The sequence below is a fragment of the Octopus sinensis genome, linkage group LG26, assembly GCF_006345805.1.
Source record: "Octopus sinensis linkage group LG26, ASM634580v1, whole genome shotgun sequence".
NCBI lineage: Eukaryota > Metazoa > Mollusca > Cephalopoda > Octopoda > Octopodidae > Octopus > Octopus sinensis.
In genome coordinates, this window is record NC_043022.1 from 3,866,939 (window position 1) to 3,894,681 (window position 27,743).

Genomic DNA, 27,743 nt, shown 5'->3' on the forward strand with positions numbered 1-27,743 from the left:
AAGAGGGTAATGGGTGCTTTTACGTGCCACCGCATGGGTGCCATCTGTGTGACAACGGGGTGCTTTCACATGCCACCAGCACAGGTGCCAGTTTGTGTGACACAGGTATCAGCCATGACTGAATTTTGCTCGGCTTGGAGGGTCTTCTCAAGCATGACATAATACCAAAGGTCTTAGTCAGTGCCTCCATGGGGCCCAATGCTCGAAAGGTGTGTAAATATATCATGAAGAGAATAACTCCAGCAGACCGTGAAGAAGCTATATTTTACGTTGAGTTTTGTCTTTACTTAGACAAGTTTCATTAATTTCGTATCAAGTGTCGTCTTCCCCTGATCCACTTTCATTTGACCAAGATATCTAACATTGTTGTTGCACTTCCATTATTTCTCGTGTCTAAGGATGGGTCCTGATGTGTGTGAGTCTGCTTTGAAATGGAGAAATGAAGAAGCAAATTGACCTCATCTTCACTTTTGCATTTTGCCCCAGCTAAATTTTATCTTTGATATGCTCAAAGAGAACAGTGATAATTTTCCAAAATACTGTTTTTAATGCATTTAGAGAAGATAGAGTTTCTGTAAATTATGAATAATCATTAAAAAAATACATATTTCTTCTCAAAGTCAAAAATTCAGTAAAAACTCCTCATCGTGATCCCCCAATCCCATATATGTGTGTGTGTGTGTGTTGCCATGTAGTAAAAAGTTTGCTACTCAGCCACACTATAACCCAGGGCCAACTAAAGCCTTGTGAGTGGATTTAGTAGACAGTTAGCTGAAAGAAGTCTGTCATATGTGTATATATATATATATATATATATATATGTATGTGTGTATGTGTGTGTGTATGTATGTGTGTGTGTGTATATATATATGTATGGTGTATGTATATATATATATGTATGTGTGTATGTATATATATATATATATATATATATATATATATTATATATATATATATATATAATATATATATACATATGTGTGTGTGTATGTCATTGTGTTTGTGTTTGTCTCCTATCACTGCTTGGTTTGTTTATGTCCCTGCAAAAGAAAGTGATAGAATATCCATCACTTAAAAAATAAGTAATAGAATATAGGGCTTCATTCAACTGGAACCCTCTATATTACATGGCTGCACTCTAATGGCTGAAACAAATAAAAACTTTTATATATATATCACCATCATATATATCATCATCATTTAACACCCATTGTCCATGCTGGCATGGGCTCCACAGTTTGAACAGGGCTGCTAAGCTGGAAGGTTGCAACAGACCCCAGTCTGATTTGGCAAGGTTTTCTATGGCTGGATGCCCTTCCTAATGCCAACCACTCCAAGACATTACAACTGTATCTCATTGTTCAAGTGCTTCAATTCTATGTATGTACGTATATTTACTAGATTGCCAGCATGGTTTTTTTAAAAAACTTTTTAAACATTTTATCAGTCTCTTTAGCTGAACCACTAAATTATGAGGATATAAAGACACCAACACCAGTCATAAAGCAGTGGTGGGTGACAGACAGACAGATACACATCTATGCTGAGTAAAGCCATGGCTGGCCATAGGCATGGTCTTTATGTCCCTCTCTCAGTTGAGAGATCCTAGTATCGTGGACTGACAGGTACTGTGGTCACATAGATGTACCTCATGCAGGTGCCACGTGAAACTCGCCCATGCTGGTTCCACACACAACCACCCAGTACATTCTGTGGAGTGGTGGGTGTTAGGAAGGATATCTAGCTGTAGAAACCATGACACAATGGACATGGAGCCTGGACAGCTCTCCAGCTGACCATCTCCTATGAAAGTATCCAACCCATGGAGAACAGGCACTAAATGATGATGACAATGATGATGATATATATTCTTTAATTCTTTTACTTATTTCAGTCAGTTGACTGCAGCCATGCTGGAGCACCTCCTTTAGTTGAACACATCAACCCCAGGACTTACTCTATTGGTCTCTTTTGCTGAAGTGCTAAGTTATGGGGATGTAAACACACCAACATCAGTTGTCAAGTAATGGTGGCAGGGAACAAACACAGACACGCAAACATATATACCCACACACACACACACACATATATATATATATCTATATATATATCTATATATATATCTATATATATATATATATATACATACATATACATGTGTGTGTATATATATATATGTATGTATGTATGTATTTGTGTGTTTATGTTTGTCCCCCACCATCGCTTGACAATAATGTTGGTGTGTTTATGTCCCCCATAACTTAGCAGTTCGGTAAAAGAGACCGAATATATAAGTACTAAGCCTACAAATAATAAGTCCTGGGGTTGATTTGTGCAACTAAAAGCGGTGCTTCAACATGGCCACAACCAAATGACTGAAACTAGTAAAAAAAAAGAAAAGAATATATGCATGCACGCGCACACACACACACACACACACACACAAACACACACACGCACACACACACACACACACAAACACGCACACACACAAACACACACACGCACAAATAGAAATAAACGTCGAGTGGCATCCTAATTTCTAACCCTTACCATTAGACCCTATCTGCCAACCACCAAGATACAATATCTCTTTGCTTGCCCTTCGACCTCTAAGCTCAAATGCTGAGAGATCTATGTCCCGGCATTCCACCTGCTGACTGACCCGCATTTCTTATCTACACCAATTTACAATTGTTGTCAGGTGTGCCTCATGCTATACAAACATACGCGTGGGTGGTGGAAATAAACTTCTTTTAATGTCTGCCTCTCAGTGCTTGCATGGTTCTGATGAAATCTGTTGAGGTAAATTCTCTATGGCCTGCTGTCATTCCTCTTGCCAAACATCTTTCCAAGCAAAGTAATATTTCCCAAAGTCCTTGGAAGAGAAACAGCAGAATGACCAGACATGTTTTCACGGAAGATTGCAAATAAACAGATTGCAAATGATGATGGTATTTGTTTATAATTAGCACAGAATGTCAAGACAAAGACATACATGGACAGACACGGACAAGGCTGGACACAGACAAGGCCAGACACAGCCATGGCTGGACACGGACACAGCTGGACACAGACATGGCTAGACATGGACAAGGCCAGATACAGACATGCCCAGACCCAGAAGGACACAGACAAGGTCGGACACGGACACAGCTGGACATGGACACAGACACAGTTGGACACAGACAAAGTTGGACATGGACACAGCTGGACATGGACACGGCTGGACAGAGACATGGCCAGATACAGACATGTCCAGAACCAGAAGGACACAGACACAGCTGGACACAGACACAGCCTGACACAGACACAGCTGGACACAGACACAGCCTGACACAGACACAGCCTGACACAGACACAGCTGGACACAGACACAGCTTGACACAGACACAGCTGGACACAGACACAGCCTAACACAGACACAGCTGGACATGGACAGACACCCACACACACACTTCCACATCTTTCACATAAATTTTTTCCAGGCTAGAATGTTTGTTTATCATTACGTCCAGCTTAACATGGCAATTGCCTTATTTACCTCAAGAAGATCTCTTGTATGTCCAAACACAACCTCCATGTTAAGCTGGAAATAAAAATTACCTTTTAATATAAAAGCTGCTTCTGTTGCTGTTAATTCTTTGGGTGTTTTGATGTTGTAGGAATCAGACCATTATCATCTCTTTAGCATTTACACTTTTTTCCCTTTTTTGTCAAATGGGAAAGCCTATTTATTCACATTGTGAGGAAATAAGGATTACATTTGACAGAAGAATCTGAATGCTAGAGGGTTAACTCTTTAGTATTTAATCTGGCTAAATCTGATCCGAATATTCTACATGCTTTATGTTCAAATCAGACAGATCCGGAAACTGAAAAGAAGCCCGTCGTATATATGTACATATATATGCGTGTGTGTGTTTGTGTGTCTGTGTTTGTCCCCCTAGCATTGCTTGACAACCGATGCTGGTGTGTTTATGTCCCCGTTACTTAGCGGTTCAGCAAAAGAGACTGATAGAATAAGTACTGGGCTTACAAAAGAATAAGTCCCGGGATCGAGTTGCTCGATTAAAGGCGGTGCTCCAGCATGGCCGCAGTCAAATGACTGAAACAAGTAAAAGAGTAAAAGAGAGAGAAAAGAGTATCCAACCTCTCATACCTTTCCTACAATCTTATTCTAAAAATAAACAATCCCATCATCAAAATCTTAAATCTACAAGATAATCCATGATTAATTAAAAACTGGAAATAAATAAGGATTACATTTGACAGAATAAACTGAATACTAAAGGGTTGAATCAACTATTTTGAACCCATATATTCTTTCTGTTTCATGTTCAAACTGGCCAGATCCAGCCTCTCACACCTACCCTGCAATGCCATTCTAAGAATAAACAATCGCATCATCAAAATTTCAGAAGCTATGAGATTCTTCTGTGAAATGTAATCCTTATTTATCCCCATTGTTTGCAATTAATCATGGATTATCTCAAAGATTTTGAGATTTTGATGAGGCAACTGTTAATTTTTAGAATGACATTGTAGAGCAGGTGTGAGAGGCCAGATCTAGTCAGTTTGAACATAAAATGACCAGATATATCCAATTCAACCCATTAGCATTTAAACTGGCCAGATCCAGCCTCTCACACTTACCTGACAATGTCATTCTAAAAATAAACAATTGCATCATCGTAAACCTGAAGCTACAAGATGATACATGACTAATTCAAAACTATTTGGATAAAAATGCTTTACATTTGACAGAGTAATCTGAATGCCGAAGGGTTGTAGAATGTCTCTGACATCTGTTTCATTTTTTAATCTCATTCCCATTCAGTTCCTGCCAGTACAATGCTGACCATCACTAGTCAACCAATTCTACCGACTCTCTTTCTATTTACTAAAGAAAGCTGAAAAATGAAAAAAAACTGTGAAGAATATTCTTTTCTACTCTAGGCACAAGGCCTGAAATTTGGGGGGAGAGGCCACTTGATTACACTGACCCCAGTACGCAACTGGTACTTAATTTATCGACCCGGAAGGATGAAAGGCAAAGTCGATCTCAGCAGAATTTAAAATCAGAATGTAAAGACAGACGAAATACCGCTAAGCATTTCATTCGGTATGCTAACGTTTCTGCCAGCTCGCTGCCTTAGGCTGTGAAGAATATTGGCAAAGAAGAAGAGATTTGGTAAAGCGGTGAGTTGTAACAATGGAAACATCCAGAAGACAAGACAAAGCCGGTTAATATGATTCTATGTTTATAAGCCTTAAAAATTCACTCTGACACTGCCTATGAGTAAAGCGTAGGGGATAAAGGTGGTGGTTAATGCAGTGTAGTTACTTTGATGTTCTGAGTTAATTCCAGGTAAGGAGCTAAGGTGAATCACAAAGACAAGTGAAGAAGGCTGGAGCATACAACAGCTGAAATGTAGTGAAAGCAACAATCAAGATGAGGACACCAAACGGAACTAATAAGGATCCCCTTCGGTCATGAATGACCATGGGATTGCACCTAGAAAGTCTTCCGCCAAGGCACAGGTTCAAGCAAGGTTGTTTATGGAAGACCAACAGTCGCCCATGCATACCAGCCTCCCTTCTCCACACCACCGATATTATCCATGGGAAAGGCAAAGGGGCCGATACAGCTTGGCACCAGTGATGTTGCAACTCACTTCTACGTCTGAGTGAACTGGAGCAACGTGGAATAAAGTGTCTTGCTCAAGAACACAACACACAGCCTGGTCCAGGAATTGAACTCACTATCTTGTGATTGTGAGCCCAATGCTCTAACCACTGGGCCATGCAGCTTCACTATTATCTGAACTAATACATAATATACATACCTGGTTGTATTCAAATATTCGACCAATTTGATTTCGAACAAGTGACACGAGTTCTTGGTCCAGCTGCCGAGCATCGAGCTGAAAATCAAATTTAAAGAATGTAAAACATTGATTGATAATTAGAGATTGATAAAATGAACGTGGTGGGGGTGGGGAGGGGACGGACACAGCAAGGGTGATGGGAGGAGGAGAAATAAGTAGGATGGTGACAGAGGTGTACGTGGAGGTAGTGAAGCAAGTCCCCACAGCTGGTTCTAATGAGTAGGGGGGGGGCGGAAAGAGAGGAGATGGCGGCTGGTACTTATTCTATCAGTCTCTTTTACCAAACTGCTAAGTTGCAGGGATGTAAAAAAACCAAGTCCTTCACTATGATCTAGTTAAGGGTACATACGCTTGTGGAGTACTCAGCCACTTGCAAGTTAATTTCACAAGAAAGCTGTTCCGCTGATCAGATCAACTGGAACGGTTGTCATAGTAACCATCTGGGAGCCAATAAGTACAGCATCTTGAGGTATTTGTCATGATTCTCAACATCAGTCGTGGACAAACTGCAACCAGCAAAGCCTTCAATGGCACACTAACGAGGAAATTACCTGGAATTTCTTTTAGTAGTGCAGCCGACCATACCTGATGTTGTCTGCTTCTTGGAAAAGTTTGTCCATGCCTGAGCTCAAATCTCACCAAAGTCAACTTCGATTTCCATCTTTTTGGAACCAATAAAAACCAGGCATGGTCAAATCCAACCAAAATATTCTGTTTTCTCTCTTTACTCTTTTACTTGTTTCAGTCATTTGACTGCGGCCATGCCGGAGCACCGCTTTTAGTCGAGCAAATCGACCCCGGGACTTATTCTTTGTAAGCCCAGTACTTATTCTATCGGTCTCTTTCGCCGAACCGCTAAGTGACGGGGACGTAAACACACCAGCATCGGTTGTCAAGCAATGCTAGGGGGCAAACACAGACACACATACACACACACACATATATATATACATATATACGACAGGCTTCTTTCAGTTTCCGTCTACCAAATCCACTCACAAGGCATTGGTCGGCCCGGCGCTATAGCAGAAGAAACTTGCCCAAGATGCCACGCAGTGGGACTGAACCCGGAACCATGTGGTTGGTTAGCAAGCTACTTACCACACAGCCACTCCTGCGCCTTTTATGTTCAAAACAATCTGATCAGGCCCCTCACACCCTCCTTGCAATGTCATTCGAAAAATATAGAATCACATCAACAAAATCTCTAAGGTACAGGATAATGTCTGATTAATTTAAAACAATGTCAGTAAATAAGAATTATAATACAATTTAATCTGAATACTGAAGGATTACAGAGGAGTAAATGGTGTGAACAAGGTTGCTTGCTGTTGTTTAAGCCCAGGTCAGACCTAGTGTCAAAGACATTCCAAGACCATCTCTTCCCAATTTTATGCAATGCACTTTCTCTGAGGAATTCTGTCCACTATACTACTAACAACTCCTCCAGTCCACCACATTACAACAACAACAACAATCATTATTATTATTATTATTATTATTATTATTATTTGATGAAAACTCACAGCTCATTTTGCTGGATATGATGGAAAGTGTCAGGTGTCCACAGCCAGCAGACTAAGGAGACACTTGTTTACTGGTCTTGCTTCAAGAACCCTGCGAAGAATTCTTGCAGTTCCAAGCAATGCTGATTTTTGTAGGTGTTCTACCTTCACACATGCACCAATCTTTTTCAGTCATGTTGGTAGTTGAGTGCTGATACTTCCAAGTGAACCAATTACTATTGCTATCACGTCTACTCTCTTCATTGACCACAACCTTCGTATTTCCCATTTCAAATCGTCACAGTTGCTTATTTTTTATTCTTTCACATTGATCCTGTTGTTACCAGGACATGCTATGTCGATTATCATACCGTGGCCGATGCCAGCCTCACCTGGCACCAGTGCAGGTGGCACATAAAAAGCACCCACTACACTCATGGAGTGGTTGGCGTTAGGAAGGGCATCCAGCTGTAGAAACGTTGCCAGATAAGACTGGAGCTTGGTGCAGCCTTCTGGCTTCCCAGATCCCTGGTCGAACCGTCCAACCCATGCTAGCATGGAGAACGGACGTTAAACGATGATGATGATGATTATTATTATTCTTCAGCAGTTTTATTTTTATAGCGTACTTTCACTTCACTACCGAGCGCAGCTCTGTGTGCCTTGGCTATGTGCTGTGATTTGCTGTGATGCTCTGATGGTTATTGTATGGAAAGTGTTCTGCGTAGGATGCGTGCAGTGCCTAGTAGTGCAATTTTCTGTATGTTATATGTGTTTGTAAGTCCTGGTGTTTTTGTTATGTATTTGTCTGAATATTTTTTTATCTTGCCTAATGCACCTATTATGATAGGAATTGTTTCTGTTTTTAGATTCCACATTCTGGTTACCTCTATTTCCAGGTCTTTGTATTTTGAAAGTTTCTCCATTTCTTTTAGAGACACATTGTCATCTGCTGTATTATTATTATTATTATTATTATTATTATCATCATTATTGTTGTTGTTATTTTTGTGTATTGACGATAAATCATTAAAAGTTGATGGAATTCTATTTTTTCTAAAAGTCAAACCATTTAACAGAGAAAAACGATGTCTGACCCAGTCGTAAAAAGGCATGTGGCCTGTTTGTTGGTGCAGCTGATCAATAACTGAACACTACAACTGCATTAATAAAAATTGATTTCTTTCGTTGATTCGGTACAAAATACTAAAAGACTGGCTGAGTGCACCAGTCAGTTGAATTAAGAACCAAGTGCGGATGAATATAAAACTAAAACAAGACGAGAACTGAACTCAGGGTGTAGAAATTGATGAGACCAAACACTGATCTGAATAATTAAATTCATTTCTAATGATGAAAAGAAAATATGCTTCAATATTAGTTTGGTCTCTCAAGTTTTGAGTTCAAACCCAAATGGAGTAAAAAGATATATCATTGTATCTGGGGAGAGTCATTCTCTTTTAGTGCCTTATTATTTAACACACTCACTGATTTGATTTCCACTCATTTACTTATTTATTTTTACTAAAATTTCCACTTATTCTTTGTAAGTGTTGTGTGGAAGTCGAACACCCCTATTGTTTGGCTTCTAATGGACTGTGCCACAATATAAATGGACGTACGCAGAGAGCTTTCAGAACAGTGTAAAAGCCGAGAGTTGCGTACTGTCGAGGATAATTACTGGTATCTTGAGTAGAAAGATTTGCAAAGAGATTATTATTATTATTATCCCGTTATATCGTTCGTCGAATATGCGATACAACAGTAAGCCTAGTATTTATTCTATTAATCTCTTTTGCTGAACCACAAAGTTACAGGGACGTAAACACAGCAACCTCAGTTGTTAAGAAATGGTGGGGGAACAAACACACACACACACACACACACATATATATATTTTTTTATCGAGTTTCAGCTCACGAGCTGTGGCCATGCTGGGGCACCGCCATCTATATATATATATATATATATATATATACATATGACAGGCTTCTTTCTGTTTCTGTCTACCAAATCCACTCACAAGGCTTTGGTCAGCCCATGGCTAAAGCAGAAGGCACTTGACCAAGGTGCCACACAGTGGGACTGAACCCAGAACCATGTGGTTGGGAAGCAAGCTACTTACCACACACCCACTCCTGTGCCTGTGTGTTTGTGTGTGTGTGTATATATATGAAGGGCTTCTTTCAGTGTCCGTCTATCAAATCTACTCACAAGGCTATGGTCGGCCCAAGGTTATAGTAGAAGACACTTGCTGAAGGTGCCACACAGTGGGACTGAACCTGGAACCAAGTGGTTGGGAAGCAAACTTCTTACCACAAAGCCATGCCTGGAAACAAAGTTTTCCTTTTGCCTATTTCTTCTGTTACAATCTGCTACACTCTCAATAAATTGCTGTGGCAACCCCTGTTGGGAGTAAATAGGCTGTGACATCTGGAAGAGTCCATTTTGCGCAAGAAGTTCATAGCTTGTTAGGAGCATATGAGAGTGGTGGTGACGGTGGAGGGGTGGGGTGGGGGGACATTCTATATATTTTTATTCCTGATGTGTTGTATGTAAATCACACGTTTACACAAAAGTCATAAAAATAGGAACTGAAAAAAACTCACGGCATTAACAGGCAAGCTGTGGCTGGTTGCAGAAGTGGGAAGGATGGGGGGGGGAGGAAGGAGATGAGGGACACTCAGGGACGCCTACTGCCTCAAAACCAAACAGTAAAGTGTGTGGGAGGTGTAACATACTTAAAAGAAATTTCAATAAATTAAAATGACACCGTGTAATGAAGAGAAAATATTGATTTCCAGCTTTGGCACAAGGCCAGCTGGGTTTTTTTCTTGGGGGGGGGGATAAGTCGATTACATCCCCCACCCCGTATCAACAGGTACATATTTTATTGACCCTGAAAGGATGAAAGGCAAAGTTGACCTGAACAGAATTTGAACTCAAATAATAATAATAATAATAATAATAATAATAATAATAAATGCCCTGATGCAGTACCAGGCAGTGGCTCTCATGGCTTCTGATCTTAACTGATAGGAAGTGTTATCATGTACATTGTTTTGTCTTGGTATAAAAGATGGGCTACAGCAAATATTCTACTCAATACCACAGATTTGCTTGTCAGTTGTTTGACCTTAACCAGTTGAGCATGTCCCTTAGTGGCTGACAATATGTGCATCTCTGATCACGAGCAGAAGTAGTGGGGGAGCATTATAGCCATGTGTTGAGAGGGATTCTTTGAGGTTTGAATAATTCACCTCTGGAAACATGGGTGGTTCTTTCAACATCCTTAAACAACCCTTATTCAGGGACCTTTTGAGCGGGATGGGCTACTGAACCTGAAGAAAATTCTAACTGGGCCCCACCTGCAAGGTCATGCGCTGTTTATCGTGATATGAGATCACCATATCGCGCACATATGGTTGTGATACATGTGCCTGGTGTACCCTTATCAGACGGGTAGTCATGATGGGTATATTGGGCTTCGTATATTTTACCCCAGTGTCACTTTGATGGCATGAACTGCTCTCTCACTCAATAATAATAATAATAATAACAGTAGTGACATAATCAAAAGTGCTACGTTGGAAACTGTGCAAAAAGTGGGGGCTAGAGAGAGGCAAGATGTGGTATGAGCACAAACTGCAGAGTGGCAGAGTGAGGGGCTAGCAAAATCCTCTGGGTTTCCCCAATTCAAACAGATTAGGTTCTAGAACATAACAGACCGGACCTAGGGGTGGTCGACAAGGTGCACCCCATGTGCTATATAGTTGATGTTGCGTGCCCCTTTGACCCACATATAGTCAAGAAGGAAGTTGAAAAGATAGATAAATACAATCCTCTTAAGTATGAAATAGCCCGGCTATGGGAAATGAAGACGGTGAAGATAGTGCCAATTATTGTTGGGTCTTTGGGGGACAGTATCAGAAGGCATCAAGGGGAATATCAAGGAATTTGGAATAGAGTGCCCAGAAGAACTGTCGCAAAAGGTTTGTCTCCTCGGCATGTCCAGAATAATCAGGAAAGTATTAGATAGCTGAAAAGAACAAACAGCATGGTACCATAGGCTGTAGATAGTAAACCCCCGACACATGCAAGACTCCATGGTTTCAAATTTTGGTAGAAGGCCAGTAATTTCATGAGGAGTAAGTTGATTATACCAACCCCAGTGCATAACTGGTACTTATTTAATCGACTCCAAAAGGATCATATAGAGAGTGCTGGAGAAGGTTCACATGCATAGGACCTGCCTAAGAGCAGACCAACACTAGACTATATACAGATATGTTTTATCTTTTACTTGTTTCAGTCATTAGACTGTGGCCATACTGGAGCACCACCTTGAAGAATTTTTAGTTAAATAAATTGATTTCAATATTCATTTTTTAAGCCTGGTGCTTATTCTGTCTCTGTTTTATCAAACTGCTAAGTTACAGAGGTATAATATATATATATATATATAATCAACTGATAAGGGTGAGAAAGTTGTATACTTATTTAATAGTACATCCATTTAACACCGAGTGGCTTAGTGCATATAAAACCCGGATTTCGATACATTTTATACATAAATATAAGAGAGCGACCACTATGTGGTCTACTCTAGCACTAAAAATAGATCCACTGGGCTTTAGCCACATAAAAAATGTTTCCGATGAATATTAGCACAACTACTGGCGCAGACAGGGCAAATATATATATATATATATATTATATATATATATATATATGTATATATTATATTAAATTAGAGACAAACCAAACAATGAAAAACTTAAGCCAATACATAAGATTATTTAATTTATATTATTTAAATATATAACAAAATTATTAAAAAAATATAATTAATATAATTTTTTTATAATTTTGTTATATATTTAAATAATATAAATTAAATAATCTTATGTATTGGCTTAAGTTTTTCATTGTATGATTTGCCTAATAGTGGTTTTGTCTCTAATTTAATATAATATAATATTTTACTATAAAATTGGATTCAATCCTAAATCTGATTTTTCCCTGTAAGTTTGGATTTATTCCCTAATATTTATTATTATATATATATATATATATATATATATATATAATAATTCATAGAACAGGCTTCTTTCAGTTTCTTCTTGTCAAATCCATTTATAAGGGCAGTGGTTAACCCAGAGCCACAGATACTAACCTAAGGTACCATGCAATGAAACTGAACGCAAAATGACTTGTTTGGGAAGCGAACCTCCTTAACCAAACTAGTTCTTTTCTCATCATCCCAAGAAGATGTGATTACAATTCCTTAAGACATTTTAATTTAAATTCCTTCTTGCTCGCTACGTGAAACTAAGTCAGCTATGGCACTCACTGTTTGCATCAAGACAGGCAACACTGTTGTCAATTGAGGTGACACACTTGTTTAAAAAAATAGCAATATGGAGGGAAGAAAGAGGCATAACAGATGCTACAGCAAATCCGTAGGCTTTCATGTTATTTTACCATTATAATTACATTCCTTTTCGACTGCTTAACCATCTGCCCTGAATCTATTTCTCGTTTTCTACACTATTTATAAAACACACCAGCCTGTCGTTCACAAGTACATGTCACTTGGTAATATGAAGCCATAGTTATCCCTTTTGTTACCATATTTCTGTTGAAATGTTCTGTGTTCCTTTCAATTCATTTTAAATATAACAAAGAATTTAGTACAATAACTTAGTTATCATTAAACTAATGATAGGAACATAAATTGTGACTAAGGTTTGGTGGAGGATTTTAATTCAGAACTTTTGAAGACAAGACATTTGTACTACAGAACCAGAGATGGTTTCAGCTGGGTTGGTATCAAAAGGGTTTATTGGCAGATTTTGTTTCACAGTTGTTTGGCTTGTTAGAAATAGCAGCCAAATCTTGTACAAATTGAAGACACATTTCACTGACTGTCTTTAACCCTTTTGTTACCATATTTCTGTTGAAATGTTCTGTATTCCTTTCAATTCATTTTAAATATAACAAAGAATTTAGTACAATAACTTAGTTATCATTAAACTAATGATAGGAACACAAATTGTGACTAAGGTTTGGTGGAGGATTTTAATTCAGAACTTTTGAAAACCAGACATTTGTACTACTGAGCCAGAGGCAGTTTCAGCTAGGTTGGCACCAAAAGGGGTTAATGACAGAAGTCCAAATACTACAGAGCCAGAGGCAGTTTCCAAATGGTTAATGCCTTAACACTTTTCTTACCATATTTCTGTTGAAATGTTCTGTATTTCTTTCAATTCATTTTAAATATAACAAAGAATTTAGTACAATAACTTAGTTATCATTAAACTAATGATAGGAACATAAATCGTGACTAAGGTTTGGTGGAGGATTTTAATTCAGAACTTTTGAAAACCAGACATTTGTACTGCAGAGCCAGAGGCAGTTTCAGCTAGGTTGGCACCAAAAGGGGTTAATGACAGAAGTCCAAATACTACAGAGCCAGAGGCAGTTTCCAAAAGGTTAATGCCTTAACCCTTTTCTTACTATATTTCTGTTGAAATGTTCTGTATTTCTTTCAATTCATTTTAAATATAACAAAGAATTTAGTACAATAACTTAGTTATCATTAAACTAATGATAGGAACACAAATTGTGACTAAGGTTTGGTGGAGGATTTTAATTCAGAACTTTGAAAACCAGACATTTGTACTACAGAGCCAGAGGCAGTTTCAGCTAGGTTGGCACCAAAAGGGGTTAATGACAGAAGTCCAAATACTACAGAGCCAGAGGCAGTTTCCAAAAGGTTAATGCCTTAACCCTTTTCTTACCATATTTCTGTTGAAATGTTCTGTATTTCTTTCAATTCATTTTAAATATAACAAAGAATTTAGTAAAATACCTTAGTTATCATTAAACTAATGATAGGAACATAAATCGTGACTAAGGTTTGGTGGAGGATTTTAATTCAGAACTTTTGAAAACCAGACATTTGTACTACAGAGCCAGAGGCAGTTTCAGCTAGGTTGGCACCAAAAGGGGTTAGTGACAGAAGTCCAAATACTACAGAGCCAGAGGCAGTTTCCAAAAGGTTAATGCCTTAACCCTTTTCTTACCATATTTCTGTTGAAATGTTCTGTATTTCTTTCAATTCATTTTAAATATAACAAAGAATTTAGTAAAATACCTTAGTTATCATTAACCCAAATTCTGCCAGGGTTGGCTTTGCTTTTCATCTTTTCAGGTTCAATAAAATAAGAACCAGTTGAAGACTACCGTTAATGTAATCAACTTACTTCCTTCCCTGAAATTCCTGGCCTTGTATCAAAATCTGAAATCAACATGTAACCTTGCTTTAAGATGGCGACAAGCTGGCAGAATTGTTAGCACTCTGGATAAAATATTTAACTGTATTTCATATGTTCTGAGTTCAAATTTCACCAAGACTGGCTTTATTTTACATCCTTTTGGGGCTGATAAAATAAGAACAAATTGAGCACTGGGGTCGATGTGATTGACTTACGCCCCTCCCCACAAAATTACTGGTGTCGTATCAAAATTGGAAATCAATATGTAACCCTGCTTTACATATTGTGTGTGTGGGTGTGTCTTTGTATCTGTGCTTGTCCCCCCAGTGCTGGTGTGTTTATATCCCCATAACATAGTGGTTCGGCAAAAGAGATTGATTGAATAAGTACCAAGCTTTTAAAAAAAATAAGCATGGAGTCAAATTCTTTCAACTAAAAATTCTTCAAGATGGCGCCCCCGCATGGCCACAACCTTCTGGCTGAAACAAGTAAGAGATAAAAGATAAGAGGTAGTTGTAGCAATTCCAAAAGTTCACCAATTAGTGGTTACACCTGTCTCCTGAGACAGGTGTAAACATTTACCATTCTAACCACAACCCAGATGAACATTGAGGGTGCCACAGCTGGAAAGACGGAGAATGAGAGAGGGTCGCATTAGGATTGGGCTGGCATTTTCTTTGAATGAAAGACAAAGAAGACCTCAATGGAGTTTGAACTCCTATGAGTTCAAACTGTGCTATCACAGACAGCCAGAGTAAACTTTGCAACATATTTTAACCAGAGTTCTAGAGTAAAGCTCCACTTCTGTCATAAATGACCATGGGATTGCACCTACAAAATTCCCCCTCTGAGGCACAAGTCTAGGTAAGGTTGTTTATGGAAGACCATCAGTTGTCCATGCATACCAGCCTCCCCCCTCTCCATGCCACTGATGTTACCCAAGAGAAAGGTAAAGGGGCCGATACAGCTTGGCCCTAGTGACATTGCAACTCATTTCTACAGCTGAGTGAACTGGAGCAATATGAAATAAAGTGTCTTGCTCAAGAACACAACACAAAGCCTGGTCCAGGAATTGAACTCACCACCTCATGATTGTGAGCCCGATGCTCTAACCACTGAACCAATGCTTTAACCACTGAACCCACAGCTGTAACAGCTGCCAATTAAATGCTCAAAATATATACACAAATATAACAAGGTGTCATTTAAACATATGGTGTGTGTGTGTGTTTACTTAAGATGCAGTCCACGGATGGTTTATCGTGATGTTTGACGCAGTTTCAATAACCATCATGTATTTTGATTATTATCATTATTCTGCTATGTATGGTGGTGAGCTGACAATGTCAGACAAATTGCTTAGCAGAAGTTCAAATTTTTCCATGGTCGACTTTGCCTTTCGTTCTTTCGGGGTTGATAAAAGACGTACAAACTCAGCACTAGGGTCAATGTAATCAACCTGCCCCTCCCCTTAAAATTTGGAATCATTATTATTATTATTGTCATTATCTTCCAATTGATTTGCATTTATTTCACCTTCTAAACAGGTTTACAACCAGAAACCTAAGACACGAATATATTGGATGGAAGGAAACTTGCGGAGAATGTCGGAAGTTGAGGTCGACACAATTTTTTTGAGTCTCATAGATTGTTGGTTCCCAAGCTGCCCTTGTGGCAAAAAAAAAATGAAATAATTATTATTATCATTGAGTGAGAGAGCAGCACATGCCATCCAAGTGACACTGGGGTACAAATATACAAAGCCCAGTATACCCATCATGACTATCAGTCTTATAAGTTATGAGGATGTAAACACACCAGCATCGGTTGTCAAGCGATGGTGGTGGGGACAAACACAGACACACACACATACATATCTATATACAATGGGCTTCTTTCAGTTTCCATCTACCAAATCCACTCACAAGGCTTTGGTTGGCCTGAGGCTATAATAGAAGACACTTGCCCGAGGTGCCACAAAGTAGGACTGAACCCAGAACCATGTGGTTGGTAAGCAAGTTTCTTACCACACACAGCCACTCCTGCACCTAGAGACAGAAAGAAACAAAGAGAGAGGATGGCTTAGTGGTTAGGGTGTTGGACTCATGATCATAAGATTGTGGTTTCGATTCCTGGGCTGGGCAATTCACTGTATCCTTAAGCAAAACACTTCACTTCATGCTGCTTCAATCCACTCAAGTAGCAAAAATAATTAATCCTGCGAGGGACTGGGGTCCTGTCCATGAGGAACATATACACCACAAAAACTGGAAAAATCAGCCCTGTGAGTCTATGATACAGGAAGGATCTTTATCCTTTTTCTTTTTATCCCATATCAACCTAGGGGTTCTCAAATTAATACAGGCAATAGCCAAATAGATGGCAGGGGCCCATATAAGCTTTTATTTACAGTAAAAAAACCCACGTGAAATAACAAACGTCGGCCACAACATCTTGTTCTGATAGAGGTGACCATCTGTCACAGCTCTCAAATACTGACCGCAACAGCCTGCTACATAAAGCACTGCTTTGTCTTTCAGACCACAACTCACAGATGAGACAGAGCAGACACACAGATCAACAATAATGTCCTGACAGTTTGGCCTTTTTTTTAATTTCTTTTTTTCCACATCAAGAGAAGTAGGATAGGCCTCTTATATATATATATATATATATATATGTAAAATGAGAGCAATAAAGAGATAGGGAGAAAGACATAGTTGTGTTTAGTTAGCATACTACTAGTGCAGTCTTCCCTCTATCTCTTTTGTTTTTTCATACACACACACACACACACACTTGTATATATATGTAGGTTTAGCAAACCAAACAGGAAAAAATAAAACTCAAGAAACATGAGTATATATATATCCTGTTTCAGTCATTTGAGCACCGCCTTCAGTCAAGCAAATCGACCCCAGAACTTATTCTTTGTAAGCCTAGTACTTATTCTATCAGTCTCTTTTGCCAAACTGCTAAGTTATGGGGATGTAAACACACCAGCATCGGTTGTCAAGCAATGGTGGCAGGGGACAAACACAGACACATGCACACATATACCACGGGCTTCTTTCAGTTTCCATCTACCAAACCCACTCACAAGGCTTTGGTTGTCTGAGGCTATAGTAGAAGACACTTGCCCAAGGTACCATGCAGTGGGATTGAACCCAGAACCATGTGGTTGGTAAGCAAGCTACTTATCACACAGCCACTCTTGCACCTATACATATATCTTTTATTAATATTTGGCTAAAATAAAAGAGTGACTCAAGGGCTGAGAGTTTCATGCGTCTGATAAATGCTAAAACATGAAACTCAGCTTTTGAGTCACTCAAAATGCTAGGGGGACAAACACGGACACACAAACATATACACACACATACATATATATATATATATACATATATACTCTCTTTTACTTGTTTCAGTCATTTGACTGCAGCCATGCTGGAGCACCGCCTTTAGTCGAGCAGATCGACCCCGGGACTTATTCTTTGTAAGCCCAGTACTTATTCTATCGGTCTCTTTTGCCGAACCGCTAAGTGACGGGGACATAAACACACCAGCATTGGTTGTCAAGCAATGCTAGGGGGACAAACACAGACACACAAACACACACACATATATATATACATATATACGACAGGCTTCTTTCAGTTTCCGTCTACCAAATCCCCTCACAAGGCATTGGTCGGCCCGGGGCTATAGCAGAAGACACTTGCCCAAGATGCCACGCAGTGGGACTGAACCCGGAACCATGTGGTTGGTTAGCAAGCTACTTACCACACAGCCACTCCTGCGACGAGTACCAGGCTTTAAAAAAAAATAAATAAAAAGGAGCTGGGGACTAGAAATTCATTCGACTAAAAATTCTTCAAGGTTCTGCCCCAGAATGGTCGCAGTCTGGTTACTGGAACAAGTAGCAAGACTTTAAAAAGATGGACAGACATATTGCCCCAGAAGCTCACACTCTGACATGAAAGACAAGAGAGGAAGATTGAAGCAATCTTTGCCAGTAATTCTTCAAACGTATCCATGAAGAACGACAGCTCTGAACAATAACCCAACCTGATATTCAAGTTTTTCTGCTTCGTTATGGTTTTAATGCTTCTTTCTGGCTGCAGGATTATTTCATAAATGCTCAGGTACTGTCAACACCTGGTTGTCGGTCTTTATTCTATTGTACTGTGTGTGTGCTTGAGTGTGTGTGTGTGTGTGTGTATGCATTTGTGTATGTGTGTGTATTTGTGTGTGAGTGCTTGAGCGTTTGTGTGTGTGTGTGTGTGTGTGTGTATGTTATGGTTGTGTGCGTTTGTGTGTGTGTGTGTGTGTGTGTTGTGTGTGTGTGTGTGCATTTGTGTGTGAGTTTGTGAGTGTTTGAACGTTTGTGTGTGTGTGTGTGTGTATGTTATGGTTGTGTTTGTGTGTGGTGTGTGTGTGTATGTTATGGTTGTGTGCGTTTGTGTGTTGTGTGTGTGTGTGTGTGTGCATTTGTGTGTGAGTTTGTGAGTGTTTGAACGTTTGTGTGTGTGTGTGTGTGTATGTTATGGTTGTGTTTGTGTGTGGTGTGTGTGTATGCGTGTGTGCATGCGTTTGTGTGTGAGTTTATGAGTGTCTGAACGTTTGTGTATGTGTATGGTTTTGTGTGTATATGTGTGTGCGTTTGTGTGTTTGTGTGGCTGTGTGTGGGTGTGTATGTGTGTGTGCACACATGTGCATGTTTCTGTGTGCACAACATTCCAAAAGTCACTAGATACCTCTCCTTCTACTCTTTTATATCTAAGAAAGTCAACTCGTTAACTACAATGCCTAAATAGGTTAAATACAAGATTAAGTCGTTTAGATGTGTCAATCAACATTATTTGGTTTCTAGCAATGAACCTTTCGAAAAGAAAAAAAAGAATGGCATCTATTTATTTTTGAGCTGTGTGTGTGTCACATTAAAAGTACATGTGCTGGTGTCAAATAAAAAGCACCCCGGGTGCTGGTGGCACGTAAAAGCACCTGTGCCAGTGCCACATATAAAGGACCGGTGCTGGTTCCACATTAAAGGGAGAAAAGTACACTCTGTAAAGTGGTTGGCCTTAGGAAGAGCATCCAGTTGCAGAAACCATGCTGAGACAGGCAATTGGAGCCTGGGGCAGCTCTTCAGGTGGCCACCACCTGTCGAATCATCCAACTCATAATGGAAAGCAGACATTAAATGAAGATAGTGGTGGTGGTGGTGTTTGGCAAGATACCTATACCTGTCCTTCTATACCTGTAATCAAAGCCACCCCCACCTCACCACTTCTTCCCACTCCCAGTTGACAGGGGTCTTTGTCTTGCAAGTTACCCTGGTGACCCTGTTGGTGCTGGTACCACATAAAAAGTAAGGCGGCGAGCTGGCAGAAACGTTAGCACGCCGGGCGAAATGCGTAGCCGTATTTCATCTGCCGCTACGTTCTGAGTTCAAATTCTGCCGAGGTCGACTTTGCCTTTCATCCTTTCGGGGTCGATAAATTAAGTACCAGTTACGCACTGGGGTCGATATAATCGACTTAATCCATTTGTCTGTCTTTGTTTGTCCCCTTGTGGGTAGTAAAGAAATAGGTACCACATAAAAAGTTTGAAATGTAATTTTAAACCTTCAACAGCAAAATCAAATTCTATGGTTAGTCCAGTAATGATCTTTAAACATTTCCTAAAAAAGAATAGAATCGGTATTTTCTGCCAGTCACATTGTCTCAATAACCTTGATAGATCTCAACAAATAAATAGTTCCAAAGAGTGGTCATGTCAGATTCTAGCAATTTTAACCCTTTTACACAAAAATTAATTTTCATGGAAGTATTGATGTTAGATATTTCGTTTTTGTATTTGGTTTGCAAGACTCTTGAAGTGAATTTGTATATCTATATATATAAAACTGTAGTTGTGTGAGTGTCTGTCCCCTTCGATTTAGATTCCTAACTACTCCCACATTTTGCGGTGCAGTTTAACCAAATTCGGGTATCTTATAGTCGTGATTCATATCGAGCCCGTCTGAGTATTAGCGCGCGTCTACGATGAGTCTACGATTTAAAAAATAATTTAACATCATTTTTTATTCCATTTTAATGCATAATTTTTCGTGTGTCGATGGCGGCAGAGTTGGTGTCCATGGTCACACCTGCACCTGTTTGCTTCTCCCCCTTCTTCCCTCCCTCGTGAAGCTGTGGGGAAGGGGGTGTAAGGAAATCTACGTCGTAAAGCGTTGTCAAGGAGACCAGCGTTATTTTAGAACAACGACTTCATGGCTTGAAGACACCAAAACAGAAATGGCTAAGAGAGCCCGAATTGGCATCTATAAGGGAAGTAACTCTCTAAAAATGCTTATATAGTTATTTCCCTTACAAACCCGAGCAACGCCGGGCGATACTGCTAGTTAAAGTATATTTCATTGTGTCTGGGGAGAGTCATTCTCTTTCAGTGCCTTATTACTCGACACACTCACTGATTTAATTTCCACTCATTTACTTATTTATTTTTACTAAAATTTTTGTTGCGTCTTGCAACCGCTTCAATACTTATTAACTGTCCATTATCAGAGCTGCGTTCTTTCTGTATGTTTGTGTGCATGTGTATACACATATGTATGTATGAATGTATGTATGTGTATACATATATATGTATGCATGTGTGTGCATTTGTATGTATGTATTTGAGGCTGGCAGACGGCCACGCTCGGATGGTGTCTTTTTTTTTTTCGTCTGGCACCTCTGTCTTCTTGTGTGTGCATGTTTGAGCGTGTCTATGTGTATGTGTTTGTGTCTGTTACCAAAAAATAAAATTGGTATCTTCTGCAAGTCATGCTGTCTCACTGAACTTGACATATTTCAACAGAAAACTCTTTCAAACAAGATATCCCCCCCCCCATCAAAAGATAGATTGGTGTATGAAACTACTTTCCATAGTTTCAGGGAAAGAAATTTTGATTGGATATATTTAATTCACACAGTCAAAGAGTTAATATACCAATATAAGTTTGTCTTTTGTTATGTTCCAAACACCATTTTAATTCTTTAACAGTGAAATTAATACAAAGCGACAGAGGTATACACAACCACGCATGCAAACACACACTAACACATGAATATGCAGAATACATACATACAAACGTACACACATATATATACATATGCATACACATACATGCATATATACATACATGTGTATGTGCACACACACTGACCCACATACATGCACACAAACAAACAATAAAAAACACAGCTCAGATAACGAACACAGTCAACGACTATTGAAAAGGTTGCAAGACACGACGAAAACTTTAGAAAGTGAATGAGTGGAAATTTTACCGGTGAGTGTGTTAAATTAATAAGGCACTAAAAGAAAATGACCCTCCCCAGACACAACAAAATATGCTTCAACACACGAACTCACATAAAGAATCTTGCAAACCAAATCCCAAAACGAAATAAATTTTATAGTTATTCCAGGAATGATAAAATAAAATCTTCCTAAAAATAGAACTGGTATTTGCTGCAAGTTGTGCTGCCTCAATAAACTTGACATTTCTCAACAAAGAATCGTTCCAAACATGACATTCCTCAACAAAAATAGAGACTAGTATATAAAACTGCTTTCCATTGTTAAGGGTAATGACATTTTGAGTGGGCCTTTATGATTTCTGCAGTAAAGGGTTAAAACCTTCCTTGATGTCGTAAGATTTCTGGGTAGACACATAAATGCTCATAGTGGAAGCTGTCCTTATCTTCCCCCTAAAGGTGAAGGTACACCATCCAGCGGTTAAAATGTCAAGCTCAGGGCTGTTAGTACATGGGTTCATCTCCCAGACAGAGCACCACAGTGTGTCCTTGAGCAAGGAGGTTCATTTCACAATATTCTAGTTTACTCAGCTGAAAATGAGTACCAGCTGAATACTAAATGTTAACCGTGGGAACAGTAAGTTTTTATTTATCTGAACACTTGGGAACAAAGGATAAGTAGAAACCTGAACCTTCTAGACAGACTCAGGTTTTTTATGCTTATAAAGACATCGTAGACATCAAAACAATGAATTGTCAATGGATTCATAAAAGAAACCAGAAAATAATTAGAGTGAAAAATTCAGGCCATTTTAAACTGAGAAAACAACAACAAAGGTGTGAAGTGAACACCTACTCAGGTGTGTCCCACCAAATTTGTTTCTCCATAACTTTTGAAAAAATGGGTATTTTCTAATGAAATTTTCAACAAATATCTTTCAGATGGTGTACATTCTAATTATAATGGAATTTGTTGAGAGAGTTTTTTTAAAGGCAGCAGGGAAAGGAGTTTCAGATAATTCACACAAGTTAACTTAGTTTCCTCAAAACTGTCAGAAAAATGAGTATTTTCTAATGAAATTTTCTCCAAATATCTTACAGATGGTATAAATTATGATTATTTAATGCATAAAAATGAGAATTTAATGCATAAAAAAATTGGCCTACACACACACACTGAAACAATTTCTTTTCATTTTGTAAGTGTATACCCACAAATTTGTTCTTCTTTCTCTTTTTTTTTTTCACATTAAATTCTGATTATAATTGCAACTTATAGTATCTGAAAGATATTTGAAGACAGTTTCATTAAAAATATCTGTTTTTCTGAAAGGGCTGTGTGGTAAGTAGCTTGCTAACCAACCACATGGTTCCGGGTTCGGTCCCACTGCGTGGCATCTTGGGCAAGTGTCTTCTGCTATAGCCCTGGGCTGACCAATGCCTTGTGAGTGGATTTGGTAGACGGAAACTGAAAGAAGCCTGTCGTATATATATATATATATATGTGTGTGTTTGTGTGTCTGTGTTTGTCTCCCTAGTACTGCTTGACAACCGATGCTGGTGTGCTTATGTCCCCGTCACTTAGCGGATCGGCAAAAGAGACCGATAGAATAAGTACTGGGCTTACAAAGAATAAGTCCCGGGGTCGATTTGCTCGACTAAAGGTGGTGCTCCAGCATGGCCACAGTCAAATGACTGAAACAAGTAAAAGAGTAAAGAGCAAAAGAGTATAACAAAATCAAGTGCAGGAGACACACACTTGTGTAGGTATGCCAGTGTCAAGTCTGTTGGAGAAATTGTTGTAAAAAGCAAGTTTGTGGCCATCTGTTAGAGACCTTATCAGTTTACATCCAGAAAACAGAATCTGCTATTTTTACTTTAGACCCAACCCTGGCCAACTCCAATTATATTGCGGGCCACTTTAATCACTGAAAGTTTTTTTGAAGGCCACTTGTATACTTTATGCACTAATAGTCAAATACTAAAATTACAGAATCAAGAATTTGTTTAAAATTATAAAATTGTAGGTTATTTGCTTCATTGCCACTTATAAATTTTAAATTTATTTTGAAACAAATGTTTTATACAAACAATTTTATTCAAACTTTAAATAAACCCATTTCAAGAAAGTATCAAGCGGGCCGCAAGATAAAAGTCTGCGGGTCGCAGGCCTCAGGCTGGCCAGCACTCTCTCTCTCTTTTACTCTTTTACTTGTTTCAGTCATATGACTGCGGCCATGCTGGAGCACCGCCTTTAATCGAGTAACTCGACCCCGGGACTTATTCTTTTGTAAGCCCAGTACTTATTCTATCGGTCTCTTTTGCCGAACCGCTAAGTAACGGGGACATAAACACACCAGCATCGGTTGTCAAGCAATGCTAGGGGGACAAACACACACACATATATATACTTTGATACTTTGATAGGTTTCGGCCATTATTGGCCCAGGCCATGTCTAACTTAATAGCACCACCTGGACTTCTTTCAGTTTCCGTCTACGAAATCCACTCACAAGGCTTTGGTCGGCCCGAGGCTATAGTAGAAGACACTTGCCTAAGGTGCCACACAGTGGGACTGAAGCCGGAACCGTGTGGTTGGTAAACAAGCTACTTACCACCCAGCCACTCCTAGACTCTTAAATACATTTTTGCTCGGCTTTAATTTCAAGTCTAGTTGAAGAAAGACAGACTTGACCCACATTTCTTATAAAAATAGAGAAAAAAATTATGAATTCTTTTTATCTCAGTCATTAGATTGAAGCCATGCTGGAGCGCTACCTTGAAAACCCAGTGCTTATTCTTTTAAACTTGGTTCTTATTCGGTTTGTCTCTTTTGCTGAACTGCTAAGTTATGGGGATGTAAACACACCAACAGTAGTTGTGAAGCGGTGGTGGGGAACAAACACAAGGCGCACACACATCTATATATATACACAACAGGCTTCTTTCAGTTTCCGTCTACCAAATCCAGTCACAAGATTTTGGGTCAGCCTGAGGCTATAGTAGAAGACACTTGCCCAAGCTACTACGTAGTGGAACTGAACCCACAACCATGTGGTTGGGAAGCAAACTTCTGACCACACAGCCACGCCTAAATAAATAAATTGAGATAAAATAAAATAATAATGGCTTCAAATTTTAGTTCAGAGTCAGGAGTTTTTGAGGGGAGGGGTTAAGTCGATTACATCGACCCCAGTTCTCAACAGGTAATTGACCCTGAAAGGATGAACAAACGAGTTGACCTCAGCGGAATTTGAACTCAAAACGTAAAGGCGGATGAAATGCCGCTAAGCATTTTGTCCGGCGTGCTAACGATTCTGTCAGCTCGCCGCCTTGATGATGGTGATGATAATAATAATAAAACGCGATGGTAACGATTGGAACGACTGTAGCTATAGGTCTGCTCTGTGAGAACCGAACTAACGTTAAACAACAACAACAACGAAAGTGTTAGATTTCCGCCACCAAAAAAACTTCAAAACCTGATTTAAAGAATATAATTCTTCATAATAACGGTCTTTAGAAATAAGTTTTATTTTTAAAAAATAAAATTGTCGTTAATTTCGAAAACTGACTTTTTTGGCACCGAAAAGGGTTTGTTGAGGGTTTAAAACTTAGAGAGGGAACCACTTCTTGAGGTACAACCTACGCCAGCTTGACAAAGAAATAATAATAATTAATTAACTACCTTTTCTTTAGTTGTTACAGTCATCGGACTGCGGCCATGCTGGGGCCACCACCTTGAAGGGGTTTCAGTCAAACGAAACGACCCCAAGACTTATGTGTTGTTCTTGATTTTTTTTTTTAAAGCCTGGTACTTATTCTCTGGGTACCTCATACTGAACCGCTAAGTCACGCGATAATAATAATAATAATAATAATAATAATAATAATAATAATCCTTTCTGTTATAAACACAAAGCCTGAAATTTTGGGGGTAGATACAAGATCTGAACTTCGTGGGGGAAAGGGATTTGTTTACATAGACCCCACAGCTCAACTGGTATTTGTTCTATCCCGAAAGGACTAATAATTATTATTGTGTGAATAAAAAGCTTGGAATGTTGCGGTAAAATAAAGCAAAATGGGATGTGGTGAGTTTCATGGCTTTCCAAATGTAAGTGAAATAGACTTGTAACTGCTTAACCCCTAAGTCAGTCCATGGTAAAGCAGACCCAATGATCAATGGCATTCCAACAGTGACCATCCACTCTTATTATTATTTACCCTCCTCAAGCACAAGTACACCCGGGATTAAAATATCCAATGTGTCCTAAGGGAGTAAGTGTGTGATTTGAGGGATATTAGTTGTTATTTCTAGTATGTCCAACGACTGGAGCAGACCTATGAACTACTGCATTCCAGCAGTGACCATCCAGTTGTAATGTTTATAATTTTTTCCCCTCTCAAGCACAAGGACATCCAACGTGTTGTAAGAGGGTAGAGTGTGGTTTGAAGGGAAATTAAGCTGTTATTTTTAGCATGTCCAATGACTACCGTATAGGTATACGATAGACAGGGGAAAAACAGAGGCTGCTGCGACGGAAAAAGGGGTCGAAATTGTTCCCATTTCCCTAAAGATAAATAAACAGCGCGTGTTTCTAGAAACGACCAAGAACTAAATATTAAATGTTTCCAGAGTCGGGCTTCTTCTGAGAGACAAAATATAAACACGGTCTGGCTCTAGGGCCACAATAGTCCCCATGGGAAGTTAAAAACTGTTGTTCATTCAGGTGTATGCTATGTGAATAGGTCGTCTTACCTGGGCGATCCTTAAGGCGTCGACAGGTCTTGCCATCGTCCATCGGTAAAGAAAGTAAACTTAGAGAAACAAACCATACAACGGTGAACGATGTTGACGTGTATCCGGTGGAACTTAATACCGGGTCGGATTGTTTTTCAAAGATGCGGTAGAGCGTCCGACAGAATTGTCTATTGCCGTTTTTTTCTGCTGGTTCCTTTTATGTTCTGAGTTTGAATACGGCAGGGAGAGACTTTTGCCTTTCGTCCCCCCTTCGGTGGGGAGGGAAGGGGTCGATGAAATATAGTACCAATTGAGTAATGGGATTTTTGACGTAATCGACTAGTCCCTTTTCTCCACATTTCAGATCTTAGCCCCTACAGCAGAAAGAATTATTTAAAATTGTTTAAAAAAAAAAGAACTGAAAAAATAAGGAAAAAAACTAATAGAAACAAAAACGTATTTATTCTGTTGTTTTAAGTTTCGGAGATTGGACCGCAGCTATGCTGGAGCACCACACTCAAATGATTTTTAAGGTTCATATATATATATATATATATATATATATATATATATATATATATATATATATATTATATATATATATATATATACTCTTTTACTTGTTTCAGTCATTTGACTGCGGCCATGTTGGAGCACCGCCTTTAATCAGGCAACTCGACCCCGGGACTTATTCTTTTGTAAGCCCAGTACTTATTCTATCGGTCTCTTTTGAGACCGCTAAGTAACGGGGACATAAACACACCAGCATCGGTTGTCAAGCAATGCTAGGGGGACAAACACAGACACACAAACATATACACACACACACATATATATATATACATATATACGACGGGCTTCTTTCAGTTTCCGTCTACCAAATCCACTCACAAGGCCTTGGTCGGCCTGAGGCTATAGTAGAAGACACTTGCTCAAGGTGCCACACAGTGGGACTGAACCCGGAACCATGTGGTTGGTAAACAAGTTCCTTACCACACAGCCACTCCTATATATAT

General features: G+C 39.2%; 1 protein-coding gene across 1 annotated transcript in view; it reads right to left on the minus strand.

Annotated features, from left to right (window-relative positions):
• Positions 1 to 26,888, minus strand: part of LOC115224820 (peroxisome biogenesis factor 2) — a 44,692-nt gene extending 17,804 nt beyond the window's left edge. The window contains exons 1-2 of the mRNA XM_029795746.2: positions 26,746 to 26,888; positions 5,850 to 5,927 (exon numbers count right to left, since the gene is read on the minus strand). Coding sequence (XP_029651606.1) covers positions 5,850 to 5,927; positions 26,746 to 26,781 — 114 coding nt within the window. The 5' untranslated portion in view covers positions 26,782 to 26,888. The remainder of the gene's footprint in view (positions 1 to 5,849; positions 5,928 to 26,745) is intronic.
• Positions 26,889 to 27,743: the final 855 nt, after the last annotated feature.